Genomic DNA, 21,394 nt, shown 5'->3' on the forward strand with positions numbered 1-21,394 from the left:
ATATGTTACCATCTTTTTTGATGGTTAGAAAAATGAATGGTCAAAAATAAATGATGATGGCTCAAGAAAGAATTTCTAATGCTATGTTTTAAAATTATTAACAGAGGGATTTTTTTAAAGAGTCTGTTTCCACAAACATTTTTACTGAGAAATACGCATCTCGCTCACTTTTGGCTACGTGCCCCCGTTTTCTGACGGTGTATGCATTGTTTCAGGAAATGGTACAGCGGTTGCTGCGGAGCTGGATGGTGCTGAGTAGCGTGTCTATGAGCTTGCTGTTCGATCTGTCTGTTCAGAATGGCGAAGAACCCTAATTTTCAGGAAGTTGGTCATCTGCCTACAGGCTACGTCCACTGTAGATCTTCAGACAGCTTTACTGGTGAGCAGACCAATGTATTTCCTTGAGATTTTAACTTAATGGTTTAGTTATATGCCATTTTAACCAGGTTGTATCGAGGGCATTGATAACTATTTTATATGTGTGTTAATAAATAATCTGCACTTAGTATATCGTTCTTTGTACCTAGCTAAACTTATTCCCACTCTTCTATCAGAGGAACGCATCTCTGAGCAGAATGTAAAACGTTAGCACTACAGCCCTGTCGTGGTTTAACCCCAGCCAGCAAGTAAGCTGGGGTTACACCCCCTCCGGTGCGAGGAGGGGGAGAATTTGAAGGGTAAAAGTGAGAAAACTCGTGGGTTGAGATAAAGACAGTTTAAAAGGTAAAGCAAAAGCCGTGCACACAAGCAAAGCAAAAAAAGGAATTCATTCACGCCTTCCCATCGGCAGGCGGGTGTTCAGCCAGCTCCAGGGAAGCAGGGCTCCACTGCACGTAACAGTTACTTGGGCAGACAAACCACCGTAACTCTGAATGTCCCCCACTTTCCTCTTTCCCCAGCTTTATATGCTGAACGTGATGTCATGTGGTATGGAATATCCCTTTGGTCAGCTGGGGTCAGCTGTCCCAGCCGTGTCCCCTCCCAGCTTCTTGTGCACCCCCAGCCCACTCGCTGGTGGGGCGGTGTGAGAAGCAGAAAAGGCTTTGACGCTGTGTCAGCCCTGCTCAGCAGTTATGAAAACATCCCTCTGATATCGACGCTGTTTCCAGCACAAATCCAAAACGTGGCCACATACTAGCTACTGTGAAGAAAATTAATTCTATCCCAGCCAAAACCAGCACGAGCACTTAAGTCATGGGAACGGGTTTGCAGATGAACAGTGCATAGCTTTCCGTATGCTTTGGGTCAAAACATTTTTGGTACTAAATTGTTCAGATTGTTGTCATTGGATAGTGTGGCTATTTACCATTAACCAGAGTTAACATCTGCTTTTCTTTTAATCCTTTCACAACAGAAGGGTTGGAGATGAGACTTAGCAGTTCTGTGAATTCCATGTGCTTGATCTTTCATATTCTATGTCTATAATTTCATACTGCATTGATTACATTATTATTATTGGTAGGACCAGTCAGTTCCTCAGGCATGCAGATATAGTTATTAATACAGTGTCAAGAAATTTTGTTTTTTTGTTCTTGATTAAAATTGAATTTACATTTTTAAATAATTGTGTGCATTATGGAGGTGTCGTACAGACTGGTTAACTCCAATGATACTATTCGTGTAATATTTTCGTTTAGTTGGCCTTATTTTTCTCAGTGTTAGTAAGCACTTATCAGTGGGATTGTTCATATGTAACTCAATGTGATTTAAATCTTTGCTGCATTTCAGATTTGTAGGTTTTGCGTAGCGTCGTGGATTTTTTTTTTCTTTATTTCTGTAATATTGTGACTTACATATGAGAGAGAATTTTTGTGAAATACCATGAAGTTAATGGAATGCTTAATCGGGAAAGTTAAGGACACTTGAGAATTAGTGAATTGATGGTGTTGAAAAATACCAGACGACCTTCTGCTTAAGGATTATCTTGAATAAGATGCTTTTTTCTTCCCAGTGCTTCTCTTAAGCTAGAGAGGCATTTGTACAGATGCGTTATCTTTTTCCCTTAAAGCATTTCAAGGCCTTTTCAACACTTTTTCTCCCTCTGGTGCTTTAGATTACAGATGGTAGCTTCACTCTTTTGGGTGCAATTATGGAAAACCACAGGACCGTATAGAACAAAGGTTTTCACGTTGTTAGAAATATGGGACTAAAAGGGTGAAAAATACAGAAAATGAATGTTAGAAAACAAGTATTTTACTCTTCAGAATATTATTTGGCTTGTGCTTCAGTGCTGCATTGCATTTTCTTCTGGTACTGCTGGAACAAAGTAATGGTATTTGTAACTAAATTCTAAATATTAATGCTTTTTTTTTTTTTTAAAAAATCTTGATTAAAATTAGAAATTATAAAAAAGCCCCCGAACAGTTTTTTTTTTTAAACATTATTGCAGAGGTAAATCCTTTTAACTGTTGTGAAACTAAAAGAAACCATGACCAGGAATTTATGCACAGCTCTAGTTTTGTGGATTTGTGTCAAACCAAAGAACTGCTTCTTTTACTGTTAGCGCTTGCGTGTGCTTTACATGAGTAAACACAAAATTCTTCACAACTGTAATTAACTTCAGTCTTAACAGTTGTATTATTAGAACATGTATTTTTTTTTTTTCCCTTTCTGTTACAATTTTCACTCATAGTCAACTTTGTTACTGTTTGGAGTAAAGAAGAGCTTCTGTAGCAAGGATTCTGACCGAATCACAGTATTCACTTGGGCTATGCTCTGTGTATGTTGAAATATTTACTAAAAATTCCTGTTTCCTGAGGTGTTAGCTTATTGTGCCAGAATTTATGAGAACAAAATATTTATGTATAAAAAAATGGGTATATACATTAAAAAAACTAAACTATATGACTTGAAGCAATGGTATGTTTGTACAGTAGTGTTACTGTCACACCTACCATGTTCTGTGAGTCTATGGTAATAGAAATTTTAATTAAGATAATATTTTTCTGGAATTTATTTAAAGCATTGCAAAATATTTTATGAAGTAATGAATTACAGAAAATGGAAATACTACTCAAGTCCTTCAACTGCGAACCCATTCCTATTTCTAGAGAAAATAGCAGTGTAGAAGAATTATGTTTAAGAAAATTCCCTTTGCATATTTCTGACAAAATTTGTATTATCTTCATAGGTACAAACTAAATGATAAAGGAATTAAGTGTTTCAAGGGCATGAAATTATTTGCTCAGTGTTTATAATCCAGTCTTGTTTCATAAAATTTTTTATTCTAGGAATAGTCTGTTTACTTGCATTTATTCCTAAAGTTTCAATAGGGTTATCAGTTTTGTAAACATTTTTCACTCATTTTATATGGAAAAAAAATCCAAATTATTCATGAATAATGTCTTTAATTCCTTTTTCTGTGCCTGGTGTAAAAACAACTCTTCCATGTTTCATTGAAACAGCACTGCTTTTCAGAGAATTCTTTAGTGATAGCCCAAATGAGGGGGGGGAGGTAACTTAATACCAGTCTTTATTGCAGCTCTGGTTTGAGAGTGGTTTGGTAAAGGTGTCATTGGGGTTTTGCTGTTGTTGCTGCATTTTCTAGATCACATTTTTGTATGCTGTAATACGTTACAGATTACTTACTAAAAAGAAATGTAGCAAGCTGAAAACTGGGGGGGGGTTGTTGTTGTTTTTCAAGCCATGACTCGCATTGTGTAATACTGCATGTTGCCTTATGTAATAAATACGAGGCTATGTTTTTCATGTGCTTGCTGTTGAAGGTGGCCACCAAGAAGCGTGTCTTCAGTGAAGTGATTTGCAGGCCTTCTGACCTCACAGATGCCTTTGAGATTGTTGCAGTTTTAATGGCACCTCAAACTCGCTGAGAAGACTCTTTATTTCTATGGCATGAGCAAAGCTGCAGCAGCTGACTCCTGGAGTGGTTACTTAGCTCTGAATATCTCCTGGAAATAGGTTATGGTGCTGGCAAAAGGTTTTTAAATGACTTGGCCTTTAATTCTGAAGTTTGTTAGATGTTCTTCTTTGAACAGCAAGAAGAGTAAATGCCTGTATTCTCTGAAAGGGGTGACATTGTTTGATGATGGAAGATATGAGAGGGATCTTCAGGAAGGGTTTTGCCAAGCTCCTGGCAGCATCCATCTTTATTTATCATAAATAATAAATACTTCGAGTTGCAGCTAGAAAAAAAATACGTTTAGCTACACGCGGAAGTTGTGAGCTCATAGCAACTTGCCACAACTAAAGCAGTATATTACTTTTTACTTCCTCAAACAAGAAATGTACAGATCACTTCAAGGGTTGACTGAATTCTTGCCCATTAATTAATCCAGTCTGGGAAGATCTGAAGTCATGCGTTATTTGGTTCTATATTTTGAAGGCCAGGACTGCTCTCACTGCGCTGCTTTATATGGAAAATCCCCAATACAGACAAAACTTGCATTGGAAATCCCAGAATGGCAAGGGTTGGAAGGGACCTCGGGAGATCACCCAGTCCAACCCCCCTGCTCAAGCAGGCTCACCCAGAACAGGGGGCACAGGACAGCGTCCAGGTGGGCTTTGAATATCTCCAGAGAAGGAGACTCCACAGCCCCCCTGGGCAGCCTGGGCCAGGGCTCGGGCACCCTCAAAGTCAAGAAGTTCTTCCTCCTATTCAACTGGAACCTTTTCTGTTTCAGTTTGTGCCCATTGCCCCTTGTTCTGGTGCTGGGCACCACTGCAAAGAGTCTGGCTCTGTCCTCGTGACCCCCACCCTTGAGATATTTGTAGGTGTTGATGAGGTCCCCTCTCAGTCTTCACTTCTTCAGGCTGAACAAGCCCAGCTCCCTCAGCCTTTCCACGTAGGGGAGATGCTCCAGTCCCCTCATCATCCTTGTTGCTCTCCTCTGGAGTCTCTCTAGGAGTGCACAGTAGTAAACAAATAAATGAGTTCAAGTGCTTCTTCAATGTACTGGTGTTATCCACAGAAAGCACGTAAGGCATGTAGGTAGTTTTCATAAAGCTGCCAGTTTCCAACACTTCGTGTCACTCGAGCATTTGAAAGGCTCCTCAGCCAGAGGCTTGGCGCCACTGGTTGAGTCCTGTATTCCCCGTGGTCGGTATGTTCTTGTTTGAGACTGGCAATTTGGAGTTGTACATCGTACCAGCAATTTGGAGAGCATTACCCATCGAAACAAATTTGTCCGGCAGCTTACACACAGGGATTTCTAAATTTCTACTTTCATCGCTTGCTGCAGTTCAGGGTCTTGATGTTTATCAGGACTGGCATCATCAACTTGCTAGCAAGTGTCCCCTGTTCAGGCTTTGCGCTATTCTATGGACTGATTCTTGTTTAGAGAGAGGTTTATGTACCCTTGAGAGGGAAGTGTGCTTTTGGCTTTATTTATTTATTTAACCTGAAATGGAAACAATTTTCCCTTGAACTTTTCACCTACCGGCACATGGCAACATCCACAGCTACTGGAAGCAAAGTTAGCGTGCGGCTGACGGCGTTCCCTTATCTTCACCGCTTTTATAGTCTCTCGGTTTTATTCAGACAGTGCTTGTTCTTATTTTTTAGAGATAAGAGTGGATGAAGGAAACGAAGAAGTAGAATGTAGAAAAAAATGGAATGAAAAATAGATTTAAAAACCAAAATGTGCCTGTATTTGTTTGTACATGTATCATGAATGAACTTCCCTCATCAGTCAAAATCAGAACTAGCAGCAGAGCGCGACATTGTGCATGTAACTCCCACGTAATTGGGTTGCCTGACTATTCTGAATGAAGAACAACGCAATTACGGACTTGTAAGGTACAGAAGTCTTGAAGGAGTGTTGAGGCTTGAGATTTGCAGCAGAGTAACAAATACATCCTTTTGTTTGCTCCTTTGGTGCAATAAAAGGTTTTATATTTGGAGGGCATTTCAATTTTGCTGTTGTCGATAAACTCTCAAATAATTATGTGATGATAAATATTACAGCTAGTACAAATAGATGCAACTGGACTGATGTGAGTTAAGTTAATCTTGCTTGTTACAAAGTAAATGTAACTGGAAGGGTACGTTGCATAAATCTGTTCAGCACAGAGTTGTCTTAGCTAATTGGAAATTAGCCAGTGCAAATGGAAGAAACGGCCTGTTGTTATGAAAACCCGTAGGAATTAATTTGCTCTCGTGGCAGGATAGAAGAATGACTGTATGGTGTTCTGTGCTCCCGTGGTCAGGCTGCCTCCAGGATCTCGGCCAGTATTGCTGGTTCCACGCCGTAAGGGCTACACGGGCACACAGCTTCTAATTCAAACAGCAGAGACAGCCTGAGGAAAGCTGGGGTTTTGTTCCCGTTTGTGCTGTGATCTGTAGTATCAATTTAGTATGCTGTATTTTTCCCAAGTCTTATTTTCCACTTCTGTCACTTTTTCTAGTTTATTTTAAAGTTCTTTGGGACCGTGTTTCTACAGTATCTTGACTTTGGGTTAAGCGTTTCCAGGTGTTACAGAGGTGCAAATAATACTTAACCCCATGTGTGTTTTCTTTTCTTTCAAATGACTGGAAACAGATGCGTGTTTTCTCATAATACTTTAAAAATATAGCTCAAAAATGCATTCATGTAATGAATATTTCACTTGGAAGATGAATTGTTAGCTGTGTGCAGGGTGTGGCTTCATCATTTCCCCGCCTTTTGTGGTACCCTGTCTGTCTTCAGCACTAAGTATGTGCCCATTTTGAAAAGTGGCTCATCATTGGGGCGCAGAAGGTGCCTCTGAAAATACGGATGGTTATTATCTGACACAGCCAACCTCTTCTTACTTAAAAGTAAAGTGAATTGGAACAACAGAAGCTGATTGAAGACCTGAATTCTTCTGTGGATGCTCTGGCCACTGAGACTACAGAAAGCCCCTGTTGCTGAAATAAACCAACAAAACTGAAACCTCTTGTGAATTAAGAAGTAACAAAGTGATTCCATAGAAGATAGGATGACTGCATTAATCTGTGTTGTACATTAGTGGATGGTCTCCTACTTCTATGACTGAGAAGTATTAGGGGATTTATTTTCTTACATATATGAGAGAACAAGAAGGCGTCAAGAAAACTGAGTGGAAAGGATAAGAAAATGGAATGGTACATTGTAAAGCTTTGGTCTTTGACAGACTTTGTCTGCTTTTTATTAAAAAGTTATCCTGAATGTTTATTTTCTCACAGTTCTGGAAAGTTGATTGGAATTCTGCAAAAACACTTCTGGTTTTACTTGTCACTGATTTTAGTAGAGACTTGGGAGTTAAGACTATGCTTGATTGGTCAAATTATTTATTTCTTTATAATTTATGTGCATTTCAATTCAGATAAAATTGCTTTCTAATAATAATTTTAAGTTGTTTAATTTTTAATTCCTTTTGTTGGAAGCTTTTTATTTTAAGTAAATGAATTGACAGGACAGCAAGGCTGGAATTGTTGATGCAAGCTGCATCCCGTCCTGTTGTAAATGAACTTTAGTAGAAAACCTCTTGGTTTCGTTTTTCTTGTACTATATGGTAGCTTACGCTAGTTGTTTTTTTTGTAATTGCAGCTTGATATTTGCTTTTTTTTTTTAATGTTTGTGCCCTTCGTAATACTCGTTTTCTTTTTTCCCTTTAGGCTACCAATATCACCATCCCTCCAAGATGAGTAACAGCCATCCGCTTCGCCCTTACACAGCTGTGGGTGAGATTGACCACGTTCACATTCTGTCAGAGCATATTGGTGCTCTAATGAATGGGGAAGAATACAGTGATGTTACCTTTATTGTAGAAAAGAAACGTTTTCCGGCACACAGAGTGATCCTGGCTGCTAGGTGCCATTATTTCAGGTGAAGTATGGCTTTTTGTCAGGCTCACAGGAAATTTTCATGCAGATCAGATAAACATTGTTTCTCTATGAACTTTTCAGGGTGTAATCATCTGTCCATTGAGTGTGACCTTTTCTGTGTGAATGTTTCCCAGCACATCAAATCATTGTGTCCAAATATAAAAAGATAAATACCATGTCATGATGTTATTCTTTTGACCTTCATTAAATTGGATTTTGAAGGTAGTTTCGCAAATTCAAGAGAAAGATAACTTCAGAACAGAAAAGTTATGCTGTAAAATTGTTTTCATTTCTCAGAGTATGGATGGTGTGCTTCTATGGAATATACTCAATTAGCAAATTTAATTTTGACATGTTGGAATTGAGTATCTGAAGAGGTCTGGCTGCTACAGCTTAGAATATATATTTTAAAACTAGGAATAATAGTAATCCAGTTTTATTAAGAGCTAGGCATTTTTCACTCTAAATGTAATTAATAGAACTCCCTGGTAGTCTTCTCCCAGTTAATTTTGTCAGAGGGATAAGCTAATAACTGAACTAACATGTGAATGCAAATTGTGTTCAAACTGTCTGTTGTATTTTAAAAAATAATTGTGAGTACTCTGAAATCCCGAATCTTGAGAAAAATCATCAGACTTGCAATGTACTGGGTTTAGAGTAAGGAACAGAGGGTCAAGAATCCCACAATTTCCTAATCTGCCACCGATATTCTAGTGGTGAACTATTTGTTTCACTTGCTTTCTGAAAATTTTTCATTTTCTTTCTCACTGATAGTACTATATTAAAAAAAAAAGTTATGAGAATCATATCTCAATTTCTGCTTCACAAGCTGTTGTTCAAAGTAGCGATGGAGCAATTGTTGTGTAAGATAAAAGCGTGATGCATTAGAATATTTTTCTTGTGCAGCTGCTTTCAGAGCAGAGCTGCACTTTAAATGCCAAGTATAAGGGGTTTTCTGTTGTAGAATCTTAAACCATATCCCATTTGTATTCCACTTGCTGTATATAGTCATTTATTCCTTTCTACTTTTTGCCTGGGTTTTATCAGGATATAAATTTCTCAAATTTTATCTTCCTTATAGAGCATTATTGTATGGCGGAATGAGAGAATCTCAGCCTGAAGCAGAAATTCCTCTTCAGGACACCACTGCAGAAGCGTTTACCATGCTGCTGAAATATATTTACACTGGTCGTGCTACACTACGAGATGAGAAAGAGGAGGTTCTCCTAGACTTCCTGAGCCTAGCACATAAATACGGGTTCCCAGAACTGGAGGATTCCACGTCTGAGTATCTTTGCACAATACTTAACATTCAGAATGTCTGCATGACGTTTGATGTTGCCAGTCTTTATTCTCTTCCCAAATTAACTTGTATGTGCTGTATGTTCATGGATAGAAATGCCCAAGAGGTGCTCTCCAGCGAAGGCTTCCTATCGCTTTCGAAGGTATATCTTTTGTTTGCACTTTCTTCTCCAGGAATGTTAAAGTTAATATGTATACAACTTCATGATAAAATGCTAATGGGGGCACAAAGTACAAGTTTACATGTTACTTAACAGGTATCATTTTATACTAGTGAAACTGTGGCAGTTGGAAATGTTCAAGCCAAGATGAACTGAAAATTCTGGTGATCCATTCTGAATTTTTTAGGTGTTTAATTTTGACCGGTCAATGTAGCTAAATGTAGTAAATCTGATGGAGTATTTTAAAAGGTGGGAGCAAGCAATCTAATCTTAATTTGTCTTTTTTTCATCTGTCCTTGAAATTATATAATTTGGTTTCTGAATGCTGCCCGGGGGATACAAAGTAAAGATTTGAAGATAGCAGAAGATACTCCTTTCTATTAATTTCTTGATCTAGGCTGTCTCAGTGATTGGTGACTTTTCTGCTGTGTAAGCTAAAGCGTTCTGGAGGTTGCTGTGATTTATATTGCTGATTGTCATCATGTTCTGCGGTTGCATAATAAGGTGGTGTAGGGCAGTTTGGATGTTTGTGTTGGTGGTGGTGGTGTTACATGCATAAATATTTGTGCCTGAGTCAGGCAACTGAAATTTTCCACTTGCTCTGGAGCAGTCTTTGAGCTGGACACAATAGTGATCAAGTGGTGTTCATATGAAGCAGCAGAGCATCTGGAGTGAATGATGGTTTCATTTTTTTTTTTAAAGTGTTTTTAGTGGAAAAGCTGTGATGGGTCTGTTCCTTAAATAAGTACAAGACACTGTGCTCTGCTGACTAACCTACTGGTTGTGTAAGGGAAGAAAATGTTTTTTTTTTTTCTCTATTGTACTCTGTCGTGCAAAGTTTGTTAAATTTGAGCTCTGAGAGCATGTTGTCAGTGAAGAAATTAGCAAACGTCATTCATCAGAAAGCACATACTTTATGACATCCTTGGCATAGCTGGTCCTGGTACATATGAGAGATTTGTCCTTTTTTTAAGCAAACTCCTAATCATTCTGCTAGCTAAGTGAAAATCAAAAAGCTCTTCAGATTTTTTTGTTTTCATTTTTCAGTCAGTGGGTTTCCTGCATGAATAAGAGCCACTGAAGTTTTTACCTGCTGATTCTAAGTTGGTACCAAAAGAGAGAGAGAAAGGCAGGGAAAAAATAACCGAAATAAAATGGCTTAAACAGGTGGTTCCGAGCCACACTTTATTTTTCTCATCAGTATTCTTACACCAGCCTAAGTTTAAATGAATGCTTTGAACTCTTAAATAGCTTCTTAAATTCCAAAGAAAATTTGAAGTAGTAACTGAAATTGAATTGATTTGAGTAGTTTTCCACATTTCAATTCTGACATATTTCTCCTAGTGGGTTTGTAATCTTACCTATTACTTACATGATGGATTCTAGAATTCTTGCAGTAAATAACTAAAACAAGTTTCAGTTTCAGGTAGTCACTCCTTTGGAGATTATTTTTAATAACTAGAAGTTAAAATACCCATTAATTATTGCCTATTTTATTTTCCTTTTTTTTCTTAAAAAAAATATTTCTGTTTTTTTTGGTTTTTGTTTGTTTGTTTTTCTTTTCCAGGCTGCTCTTTTAAGTATTGTACTGAGGGACTCATTTGCAGCTCCTGAGAAGGACATTTTCCAAGCTTTGATGAATTGGTGTAAACATAACCCCAAGGAAAACCATGCTGAAATCATGCAAGCAGTACGTTTGCCACTAATGAGTCTAACAGAACTACTCAATGTTGTAAGACCTTCTGGATTGTTGTCACCTGATGCCATCCTAGATGCCATTAAGATTCGTTCCGAGAGTCGGGACATGGACCTCAACTACAGGGGCATGTTAAGTAAGCATCAGGTTTTTTGTTTGTTTTTCTGGTTTAGTGACTATTGTTGTCTGGAGGTTATGGTTAATTTGTGGTTTGAGTTTTTATCTATTGTTATGTATGGCTTACATGATGGAATACCTTCATTTGTACAGTGCTTTCCATTGCTATTCCTCAAATAATATTAGTCAACGTATTTTTTTGCTTTGTATCTTAGATACTGCTCAAACATGAACGTTGTAGTAAGAGAGTGTATTTTCCTAGAGAAAGTGCTATTTTAATAGAGAAACTTTTGCAAAAACATAAAGAATAAAAATGCATTGGCTGTGGGATATATGGTATTTAAATGGTTCTATGTTGATGGTGACTTGGTTTTTACTTCATGAAGATTTTCATCTTTTTCCTGCGACTTTTGATTTTTTTTCTCTTACTTTTACGTGCTTGCCCAAGTAGTATAAATAAGTCTTCCAAAATTGTATTAATGGAAGCCTAAAAGATGTGAGAAGCCTTTTGTTTGACTTGTCTGTGCTCTCTGTTAATTCAACCTAACACTGAGCTTTAGAAAGATAGTTAGTTTGCTATCTAATGTGTGATTTATAGAGTATTTGCCCCACAGGAAAGAATAAAGTTAAATGTTCTTTGGCAGCCTGCACTGTAGTCTGTCAGTCATGCATGATGAGCCCTGGAAAAGGTAACTGCTTTCTCAGAACTGCATCTCCCCTTTGTTCTCTCTTAGAAGTCACGGATATTAATATTTAAACACATGACTTTAATATTAGAATATTGTAAAAGTCTTATCGTGCAAGACACTGTTGATAATACAGTAGATACATTTGAAAAAGTAAATGATGTCTTCTGACTTCTTTTTCTGTGTATTTATGTCTCAATAACAATATGCTCCTAATCAAAATTTCTAGCTTTGTCAAAATCACAGCTTTTTAGAGAATTGAATGTCTGTGTTGCTTTAGTACTAGCTCAGGCTCTTGGGACGTTCTGTGTGGAAACATGGACGACCGCTTGCAATTTCACAGTTGTGCATTTCATGTTTTTATTTAGTAGTACTACAATACAGTTAAAATTTTACCACTTCAAGTTCTGTTCTTTAAATGTTCAACTTAACATCCTGTTAAAATTCATACTTCTCTTGCCAACCGGCCTGAAGAGTTCAGGGGCAGCTTTTCATTCATTTAGCTTCTAGATCATTTTTTATAGGGTCCCTCCTTAAACAAGACTGTTAAAAATGTCTTTTTAACAGGGTGGTTCATCAATGTATTGTTTTGCAGTTGGAGTTAGGGATCATTATCTCCAGTTATCTTGATGGAAGATTTGCTCCTAGGGTGTAACAGGTTTTTTTATGCCACCATTTCACAGTAACAAACTTGCTTTACCATGTTGGTTCAAAGCCTAAGTAGCCAAAAGATCCTCATTTCACTCAGGTTAGTTTAGCTTTGCAGAGTACTGGAAGCTTGTACACCTATCAAAATAGCTTGTATAGTTGTAACACTGTATATACCACTCTGCAAATTCATGATGCATCCACATCCTGAACATTTCATGTGATTTTTAGTTCCTTCTACAAAAAAACCCCCAGCCCTCCAGTTGAAATCAGAACAAAAAATGGGAAAGGGCAAAAAAAGTTATTAGAGTTACAGTGAGAGGTTGATCATGAGACTAAATAGGCCAAAACTTTAAAACCAGCTGGAAAGTGATGATTGAATGAAGAAGGTGGAATAGAATTCTGTAACATCATAAAGGGGACTGAGAATATAGATACCACATACTAGTAAATCAACACTACTTGTTACTAGGACTTTTGTTTTTCCTTGAGCATGTGTTTGTGGTCAAGAAAGGATATTGGCAATAAGTCTTTGTTCTTCTTTGACCTAATACAGTTGATGTTCAGAACATCTAATTTGCAGTATGAGAGTGTAAAAATTAAGCAATTATTTCTTTTTTGTCTTAGTACCAGGAGAAAATATTGCAACAATGAAGTATGGAGCACAGGTTGTAAAAGGGGAGCTGAAGTCTGCTTTATTAGATGGGGATACTCAGAACTATGACTTGGATCATGGCTTCTCCCGACACCCGATCGATGATGACTGCCGTTCTGGAATTGAAATTAAACTAGGCCAGCCGTCAATAATCAACCACATACGAATACTCCTGTGGGACAGAGATAGTCGGTAGGTGCCAAGTTGACATAAAAAGGGTCGTAATGTATCAGTGCAAAATGGTCATTAAATATTTTATAGAAACAGCATGATACAGTGTTGGAGGTGACAATGACAAGTTTTATTGGAAAAAAAACTGGTTTTTAAATGCAGTTTTGGTTGCTTACGCACCAGACCGTATTTTGCGATACTAAACTACCTCATCATATTTCAGTGTATTTTTTATGTCTTTGCTAAATAGTTTATATTACTGGTGAAAGTCTACATAATTTAAATTGTTTTGTTTTCTATTTGCCACTTGGTTTTTAACTGCTTTTGTTTCAGTTTGAAAAACAATATTCTAGTTCTTTTGCAGAAACCACATATTTACATATTTGCATTCCAAACATTGAAGGAATGTTTGTTCATGTTTTTTCAATATATCAGAATTGTTCAGAAATAACACACTTTGACAATAATTTGGAGAGAGTAAAACCTATTTAGAATGTGAGTTACTAACTACGGTAGTTACTACAAGCCACTTTGTGGTAAGACTGGTGAAATATGAACTGTCATGGATGCCTTAGCCAATCTGTGCTCAGCTACTTTAGGTTGTTAAGGAATGCATGAAAGATCAAATTATGCATATTTGAACAATTGAGTGGCTGCTTAACTAGGAAAATTGCAAGGTTCTTTTATCTGACACAGTGAATATATTAATTTTATAACTTGCCATGACAGAGATTTTACAATTTAGTAGACAGCTCATGCACATATTCATACGCAATTTTCTATTAAAACAATAAAACAAGCTACTTACACTTTTAACACATTATTACCTTTCTGATAAAAGATTAATTTTATATTACTTCCAGACTAACAGTTTAGAATTGCAAAACAGTCGCATTGTTTTCTTTACTAAGCTGTGTTATTTTAGAAGTGTACTAATGTTTTATTGATTTTTTTAAATTTATTTTTTGTAAATTAAATTATTTTTAAAATATGAATTACAGTTATTAATAATTCAAAACAAACTGCATGAATTTTTTGCAGTTTAATTGTTTCAAGTCAGTTCTGATTCAGTTCAACTGAAATTTATGCTTCTTCTCTATTCCTTTTGGAAAGATTGAAAAGTAAAACTTTGAAGGTACAAGGAATTACTTCATACAATATTATACTACTTGTCCCAGAAGATCAACCAAATTTATAAACCAATTATCAACCAATTTCATAGAATTTGAAAAAGTATTAGAGGCATATTAATCATGAGGCATTCTCTAGCGATTTTTAGAGAGCTTGTAGCTGGTAAAATGCTCCTCATCTGCAAGGCATAAATCATCAGCAGCTGAAACTCAGGGAAAAACCCGTCTCCTTAGGACAACTTATTAAAAAATTCCCTGTTGCTTGGTGTCCTATGCCTTTCCTCTGAAGTTGTGGAACAAAACCATTGTTGGTGGCAGAATATCAGCCAAGATGGACCTCTACTCTAGAGGGTTTTTTTGTCTTCATAAAATGGTGAGGGTGCAGTGGTTTACGATCTAGCTTCTATGGCATCCCGACTTTTGTTTTTCTGTGGAAAGTTTGCTTTTGGACTTTCTTTTGCTTCTTACCAGGTAGAGCTCCTGCATTGTCACTTTTTTCCCCCTGGTAGCTCAACTGTCTAAGATAAATGGAAGCATTTTGAGTACTTCGTCCGGTTGTGGGCTCCTCAGTATAAGATACCGATGTACTTGAGTGAGTTCTGCAGGACACCAAGATGGTGAGGGCTTGAGCACACAATGTACAAGGAGTTGCTGAGAGAACTTGCTCTTTTAAGAGGAGAAGGTTTAGAAGGGGGAACTTACTGCTGTCTTCACCTATTTAACGGAAGAATATAGAGAACACAGGGCCAGACTCCTCTTACAGATGTGTGCTGAGAGGGCAAAGAGCAGTGGACACAAGCAACAAGATAAATTCCTATTAAATATTAGGAAAAGAATTCATAAGGGGGTAATTGAACTTGGAAAGAATTTGCCTAGAGAGGTTATGGATATCGGGCTGTGGAGGGATGCAGAACTTTACCAGCCAAGACCTTAAGGAACTTGCTCTAAGATTGTCCTCCCTTTTTTTAGAGATCCTTTCCAACTCTTTTAGTCTAAGAATTGCCAGCCATTTAACTGCATCTTTCTCACGGCATACGTGAATGATGTCACCGGAAGAGATGTTGGCTTCTTGTTGAAGATCTTTTTAAACTACTCATTCGTTTTAACTGTCTCTGTGAAGCTCTGGTCTATTAGATATCTTTATGTAGATGTACATACATGTACATCTATATCCGTGTACATTCTTAACAGAACCAAAGATAAACTAACAGGCGTGTTTTGCACCTCTAGTTTAGAGGTGTTATTAACAGATGAATCTTGGATATAAAAGTGCTAAGGAGACTAGCTGTCCAAATTACCTCTGCAAAAGAGGTGCTGTAAGAAAAAGAAAAGGCATAGTGTTGTGTATGATAATGGAATTGTATTCTTGAGATAATTTTTCTTTGCTTGGTACCTTCAGAAACAAAACAAAATAGCATGTTGTATGTTGGTTACACATTTACAGTAGTCTAGCGATGGTGATGTGAGAATCCCTAAATTCTCACCACGCAGAGGACAGACAGTGAGTAACTTTTGGATCCAAACTGCTCAAACTCTAAAATGCTGGGGGCTAGCTTGGTCAAATATGCATGAACTAGTAATAATAATGTTGCTAAACCAGAGTGTATTTATATATGGGTTGTGAATATTACACTTCTGGTTGGTGTGAATGTGAAAGCTGATTATGCAATTTACATCTTAAAGACTCTGCGTTACCTTTCTAAGTGTGTAAACTGGTATTAACAGTGTTATCGAACATCTTAAAAATTTTTAAACAATACCACTTTAGACATCTACCCCTCTGAGTCCTTGGCAAAAAATTGGAAATATTAACAAAGGCATTAATATTTAACAAAAAATGTCTACGTAGAACTCTGGAAGAGCAACTCTTCTTGTAGAAATCAGTGTGAAAGGAGGATAAGAGCTAACATGGTGCTGTTGAAATGCCTGTGAATGTTGCAGACTAGTACATTAAGAGAAAGAAAATATGATGAAACATATATTTCACAATTTGCTGGTCCACAAGTGGAGTTTCTACTTCATTCTGAGCATCACTGCTGCAGGTATAATATGGAAATAGCTGGGCCTTTTAAGTTTTAGCTTGGGTTTGCTTTCTCCTAACAGCAAACTATAAGCTAAATATCATGGATAAGCAAGCGAAGACACAGATTGTGTCAGTGATTTTTTTCACTTTTTATTTTTGATGAGATAATTTTGGGGTGTATAAGTAATTGGTGACAGGCTTATCAATGTATCATAAACAACTGAAAGGGGCAGAAGTTAAGAACAACATCAGTGAGAAAATGATCATAAAGTAAATTTGTTCACGTGAAGGGTTTGAATTCACATTTTTGATCTGCTAAATTTTTTTTTTTATTTTTCTTTGTTGATATAGCAATAGAAGTAATAACTTTGTCACTGCTGGTTTAGATTTATTCCACGCAGAAGGAATACAAATGATTATGGTTATGACCGAGTTGAAAGTCTCCATTGCATTTGTTGAGGGGCAATGGTCTCGTCTAATTACTGCAGACTGTGAGTGTTAGGATGTTTTAAGTCGTTCTTGAAAACATGTCTTAACATTAACTGCATGTGAATCTATTTTCAAAGCTAGTTTGAAAGTAGCAATCTCTTTTAGATACCTGAGATACAGGGCTGTGGGTAGGAACAGATAGCCGCCTTCTCAGCACAGCTGAAAATCCAGAAGGAAGTGTAAAACTTAATACCTAAGGTGTGGCTGTTTGTATTCTAACAAGTGGGTTTTGACACTCCATAGGTCTTATTCCTACTACATTGAGGTGTCCATGGATGAATTAGACTGGATTCGGGTTATTGATCACTCTAAGTACCTCTGTCGGTCCTGGCAGAACCTGTATTTTCCTGCCCGTGTCTGCAGGTTAGTTCAATGTAATCTTGCATGGCTATCATTAAATAATGTCGACACCAGCGTAAGTTGCTGGATTTTGCTACTGCATTAGGTATTTCTGATAATGTGTGATGTACACAACTTTCATCAGCTGTTTAAAAAAAAAAAAATTGTCTGTCTTGGTGGATGATTTTTTAATGTAAATACAGGTGATAAATTGCAGGCTTCCTGTTTTGAAAACTCTGCTGCTTCCATCTCTAACTATGTATGTCCCTCCCTCCCTTTTGTTTTCTTTTTTCTTTTTTTTTCTTTTTTTTTTTTCTAGGTTGTACTCACCTTTCCTCTTACAACTGATGTGGTTTTTTTCACTCAGTAGTAAACATCATTCCTTCATTGCCAGAATGTTTAAAATGTGTTTAGATACTTGCTGTAAACCTTGGAAATGTATTTTTATATATTACATATATTTTCTGCTGTTGCATTGGAAGAGTGTTCTAAGGAGGTTTGAGCAATGCTTTGTGTAACCCAAAGCCGCTAAATGGGTTTAATCATTATTAATGTGATGTCTTTTTACTGAAGGTGCTGGGAATTCTGGAAGAAGCTTATGATCACATTGAAGCTGCCTTATCTAAAAACTGAATCGAGCTCATTAGTATAGAAGCCACAGTCTGTGGATTCCAAAGATGTTATCATCATTAGGTCTTACTCATTTTTTGGCACAAAAGGACCTCTTGTGTATCCTAGTACTCCGATGATCCCTTAATCCTCTGAAAGTGACTTGCCCTCAATTGGAGGAGCAGATTATCAGGAGGGAGTTCATTTCATGTGGTGGTTTTGCATGCATAGCTATATATTATCTATTTAAATATGTGCATAAGCACACCTGGAAACCTCCCCCTCGCAGTTTAATTTTAGTAGATACTTGAAATATACAGTTGTCCAGGTAACTACAGCAGAGATTTCCTTATCACATAGTCCTCAAGCCTCTCATTTTTCCTGTTCTGCTTCACGATCCCCAGTAAACCTGTTATTTTCTATAAATCTGTGTTCCTCATTAGCATATCCACAAAGTGGTGGGGAATTCCCTGGAGGTGCAGCTACTTTGAAGAGCAAGTGAAACAGCTAAAGAGAAAGTCATGTAGCAGCATAAGTTTATGAGTACTTATTGTTGAGGAGCAGTAACCTTAAGGCAATAGGAGTTCTCAGTTGTGAGTCAACAAGATAATTCAGGGTAGTTTAGATAAGGCTGTTCTGTAATCTCTCTTTGCATCAGTGAATTGAAGCCTACATTATATTAAGAGTTCATTTGCTAGTCAAAAGTAAAAGTGCTGTGACTAATTTACTGTTCTTTTTTATTTTTTATTTTCCTGTAGAGAAGAAGAAAAGGCTATTTTAAATGCATTTAGAAACCTAAAATTGCTGACAGTTTTTTGAGGAGTTTCACTTTAAGAACTTTGTATTTATTTATTTGTATTAATAGAAACAGGTCCAACTTGAAGGTTGGCTCTGCTTTAATCAGGGGTTTGGACCAGCTGACCTCCAGAAGAGAGGCTTTGAATGGGGGAGGCTATATACACATACATATTAGTCTTTGAGACTCTTATTTATCTGGCTTCTAATTAATATTCTGTATAGAGAAAGTGAGCAAGGAGGACTAGATTTTTTTTTTCTGTCTCTAATGTCAAGTTTTTGTGATTATGTATTTAAAATAGTTTTATTTACTTAAAGGAGTTAAACTAGTTATCTCAAGGATACTAACATCCACAAATCAAAAATCCTAAAATACATAGCAATTTTTTGTCATCTAGAAAGAGATGATCTCCAGTATTGTGAGCACAGATTTAAAATATGAGCTAGTATGAGATTATGTCAGAATGTATTCTTTTAATATTTGATACTCTGTTTTTACAGATAAGTTATGCAAACTTATCAAAGGGCAGATATGTTTTAAATGTTTTCTATGCTCTGTTTGGAAATAAATTGTTATCAGATTATCAACAGATAGTGAAAAAAAACCACCATTTATTTCATTTGAAGATATAAATGCCCTATTTTTAAAGGAAGACTGTAATGCAACTGAGCAAATCACTCACATTTATTAGCACTAGGTTAATCAGTACATTCTTTACATCCAAACCTATAGTTCTGTTTTCATATTGCTCAACATTGCTTCTGCTGTCCCAGTGCCAAACTTTTCCTGTTTGTGGACAGAAGTACTGAGGAGTCCATTGCAAGTGTCATGATTTGCTCCGTCTTCTTGACATTAGTTTTAACATTTATTCCCCTTTTGTCTTAGTCATGTGGATAATAATCTCTTTGCAAGCAACCACTTAGGGAAGCATGCAGCAATTTTTTTAAAGGTTTGTATGCATTGTCAGTGGAAGATGCTGGACTAAGTGTCTTTTCACAGTGCAGTTTCTCACCAGTATGGATTTGAGATAGGTGGTCTTTTTTTATTATTATTTACTTTTAAAAAGTTGATTTTAGCTCAAAGTGCTTTATGGCATCGCTGTATAGAATGACTACTTGAGTGGTCGTGGAGAATTGAAAACTAGGGTTATTGGCTGTGGTTTTTATTTACGCACCTTTTTTCAAAGCAAGGGAGTAGAACGTGCCAGATTCTGCACACGTTGTTGAAGGACAGCTTGGTTGTGTCTGATACATAGAGCAATTGTTCAACCATAGGTTATAAAAAGAATACGAGCCCTGTAACATTAGGCAAGGTTAGTTGCCTTTTTGAGTTACCTTTCACATCAATATTAGTTATACAAGGTGAGCGCTGTCGAGGGCTGAACTAACGTGTGCACCTGAGTTTTAAGAAGCTATTCAAACATTTCCATGGGCATAAAAATTGATGGAGTATATCTTCTATTTGCATGTGTGCAGGCTGGTTTTTTGTTTGTGTTTTGAAAACCTTTCACTTTTCTTTTAAGTGAATCTATCAGTTTTCAAATCTACAACCAATGCATCTTGCACAGTAGCTGGAAGAAAAAAATGCAACCTTCTGGCAGTTAGTTGTTAAATAAAATAAGTAATTTATACCACAAGGAATTAAGACCAGTTCAGTCTCCTTAACAAGTAATTTATTGTATTATGTGTGTCATAGTCCCTATCATTACTTTGATTTTATTTTTTTTTTTGGATATATGGAGCATTGTGAAACATGCACAATAGCGTTAGAGTTGGGGGCATTATTATGCTTCCCATGAAAGATGATTTGTACTAGGCAAAGCATGTACCAAACCATCCTGCTTGATCAGGCAGAATCAAGTGACATAAGGTTATTTACACTCTTTTTCTTCTTCCTGTTACTTACTTGTATTCTCCAGTCTATGTTTTAATAGGTTCAGAATAACTTTTGCCAGCCATAACCTTTGTCTGGGTTAATAGGTGGAAAATGGAAGAGCAGTAACCGAAGACTCTGAAATTCTATAATGAAAAGATGAGAAGATCGTTTATGCTTTCTCACCCACAAAAGATGATTTATTGTGGGATGTAATCCCTAATTTTAGATATACCACCTAATTTGTACAAGGCAAATTATTTCTTAGGCATTGAAGTTTAGTATAACAGGTGAGAGAGCGTTGCTGTATTTTGAGGTTTTTTTTTTTAGTAAGAGAAAATTCTAGGTATAATAACTGGGCTTTTTATTGACATAATTGAATTTTAGAAAGACTTCTAATTTTTGCTTTAAATACTTCTAGAAGACATTATTCCACCACCTTTAAAAATTGAGCAGCCACATACTATGCAGGAAAAGCAAATAAGAGAGCAGGATTAGAGGTTAATTTTTTTCTTTTTTAATATGGTACTGTATTTTTTTTCTTTTTTTTTTTTTTTTTTTTAGAATTTCTTTTGCTCCTAGTTTCATTGTTATATAGCAATTTTCACGTAGAGCTGAAGACTTTCTTTAGAGGGAAGATGGGAGACAGAAAAGTCATGTAAGCAGGTTCCTGTCAGAATTAGGAACAAGTGTCAGGTTCACAGTTATTCTAGCTTCCTCTTTTAATAGTTCGGCAATGTAGAAGAGAATGCTTGCGTGTTTGTTATCCTTGCATGGTTTGTTACTGATTTTAAGTGAATATCCTTCTTTCCTGTTTCCAAGTATTTTTAGTCTGCGCCTGTTAATTAAGCCAACTGTTTATCCCATCATTAACCTGAAAAAATGAATACCATCTTCTTGATTATATTAAAAAGTTA

At 36.7% G+C, this 21,394-nt stretch overlaps 1 protein-coding gene across 2 annotated transcripts in view; it reads left to right on the forward strand.

Moving 5' to 3' along the window:
- The first annotated feature begins 218 nt into the window (after window positions 1-218).
- The window catches only part of BTBD9 (BTB domain containing 9), a 133,269-nt gene continuing 112,093 nt past the window's right edge, over window positions 219-21,394 (forward strand). For both annotated transcript variants that reach the window (XM_009648961.2, XM_035888699.1), the window contains exons 1-6: window positions 219-379; window positions 7,574-7,784; window positions 8,865-9,228; window positions 10,814-11,078; window positions 13,021-13,240; window positions 17,105-17,224. In XM_009648961.2, the coding sequence (XP_009647256.1) occupies window positions 298-379; window positions 7,574-7,784; window positions 8,865-9,228; window positions 10,814-11,078; window positions 13,021-13,240; window positions 17,105-17,224 (1,262 nt within the window). In that variant the 5' untranslated portion in view covers window positions 219-297. The remainder of the gene's footprint in view (window positions 380-7,573; window positions 7,785-8,864; window positions 9,229-10,813; window positions 11,079-13,020; window positions 13,241-17,104; window positions 17,225-21,394) is intronic.

The sequence above is a fragment of the Egretta garzetta genome, unplaced genomic scaffold (assembly GCF_000687185.1).
Source record: "Egretta garzetta isolate BGI_Z169 unplaced genomic scaffold, ASM68718v1 scaffold491, whole genome shotgun sequence".
Taxonomy (NCBI): Eukaryota; Metazoa; Chordata; class Aves; order Pelecaniformes; family Ardeidae; genus Egretta; species Egretta garzetta.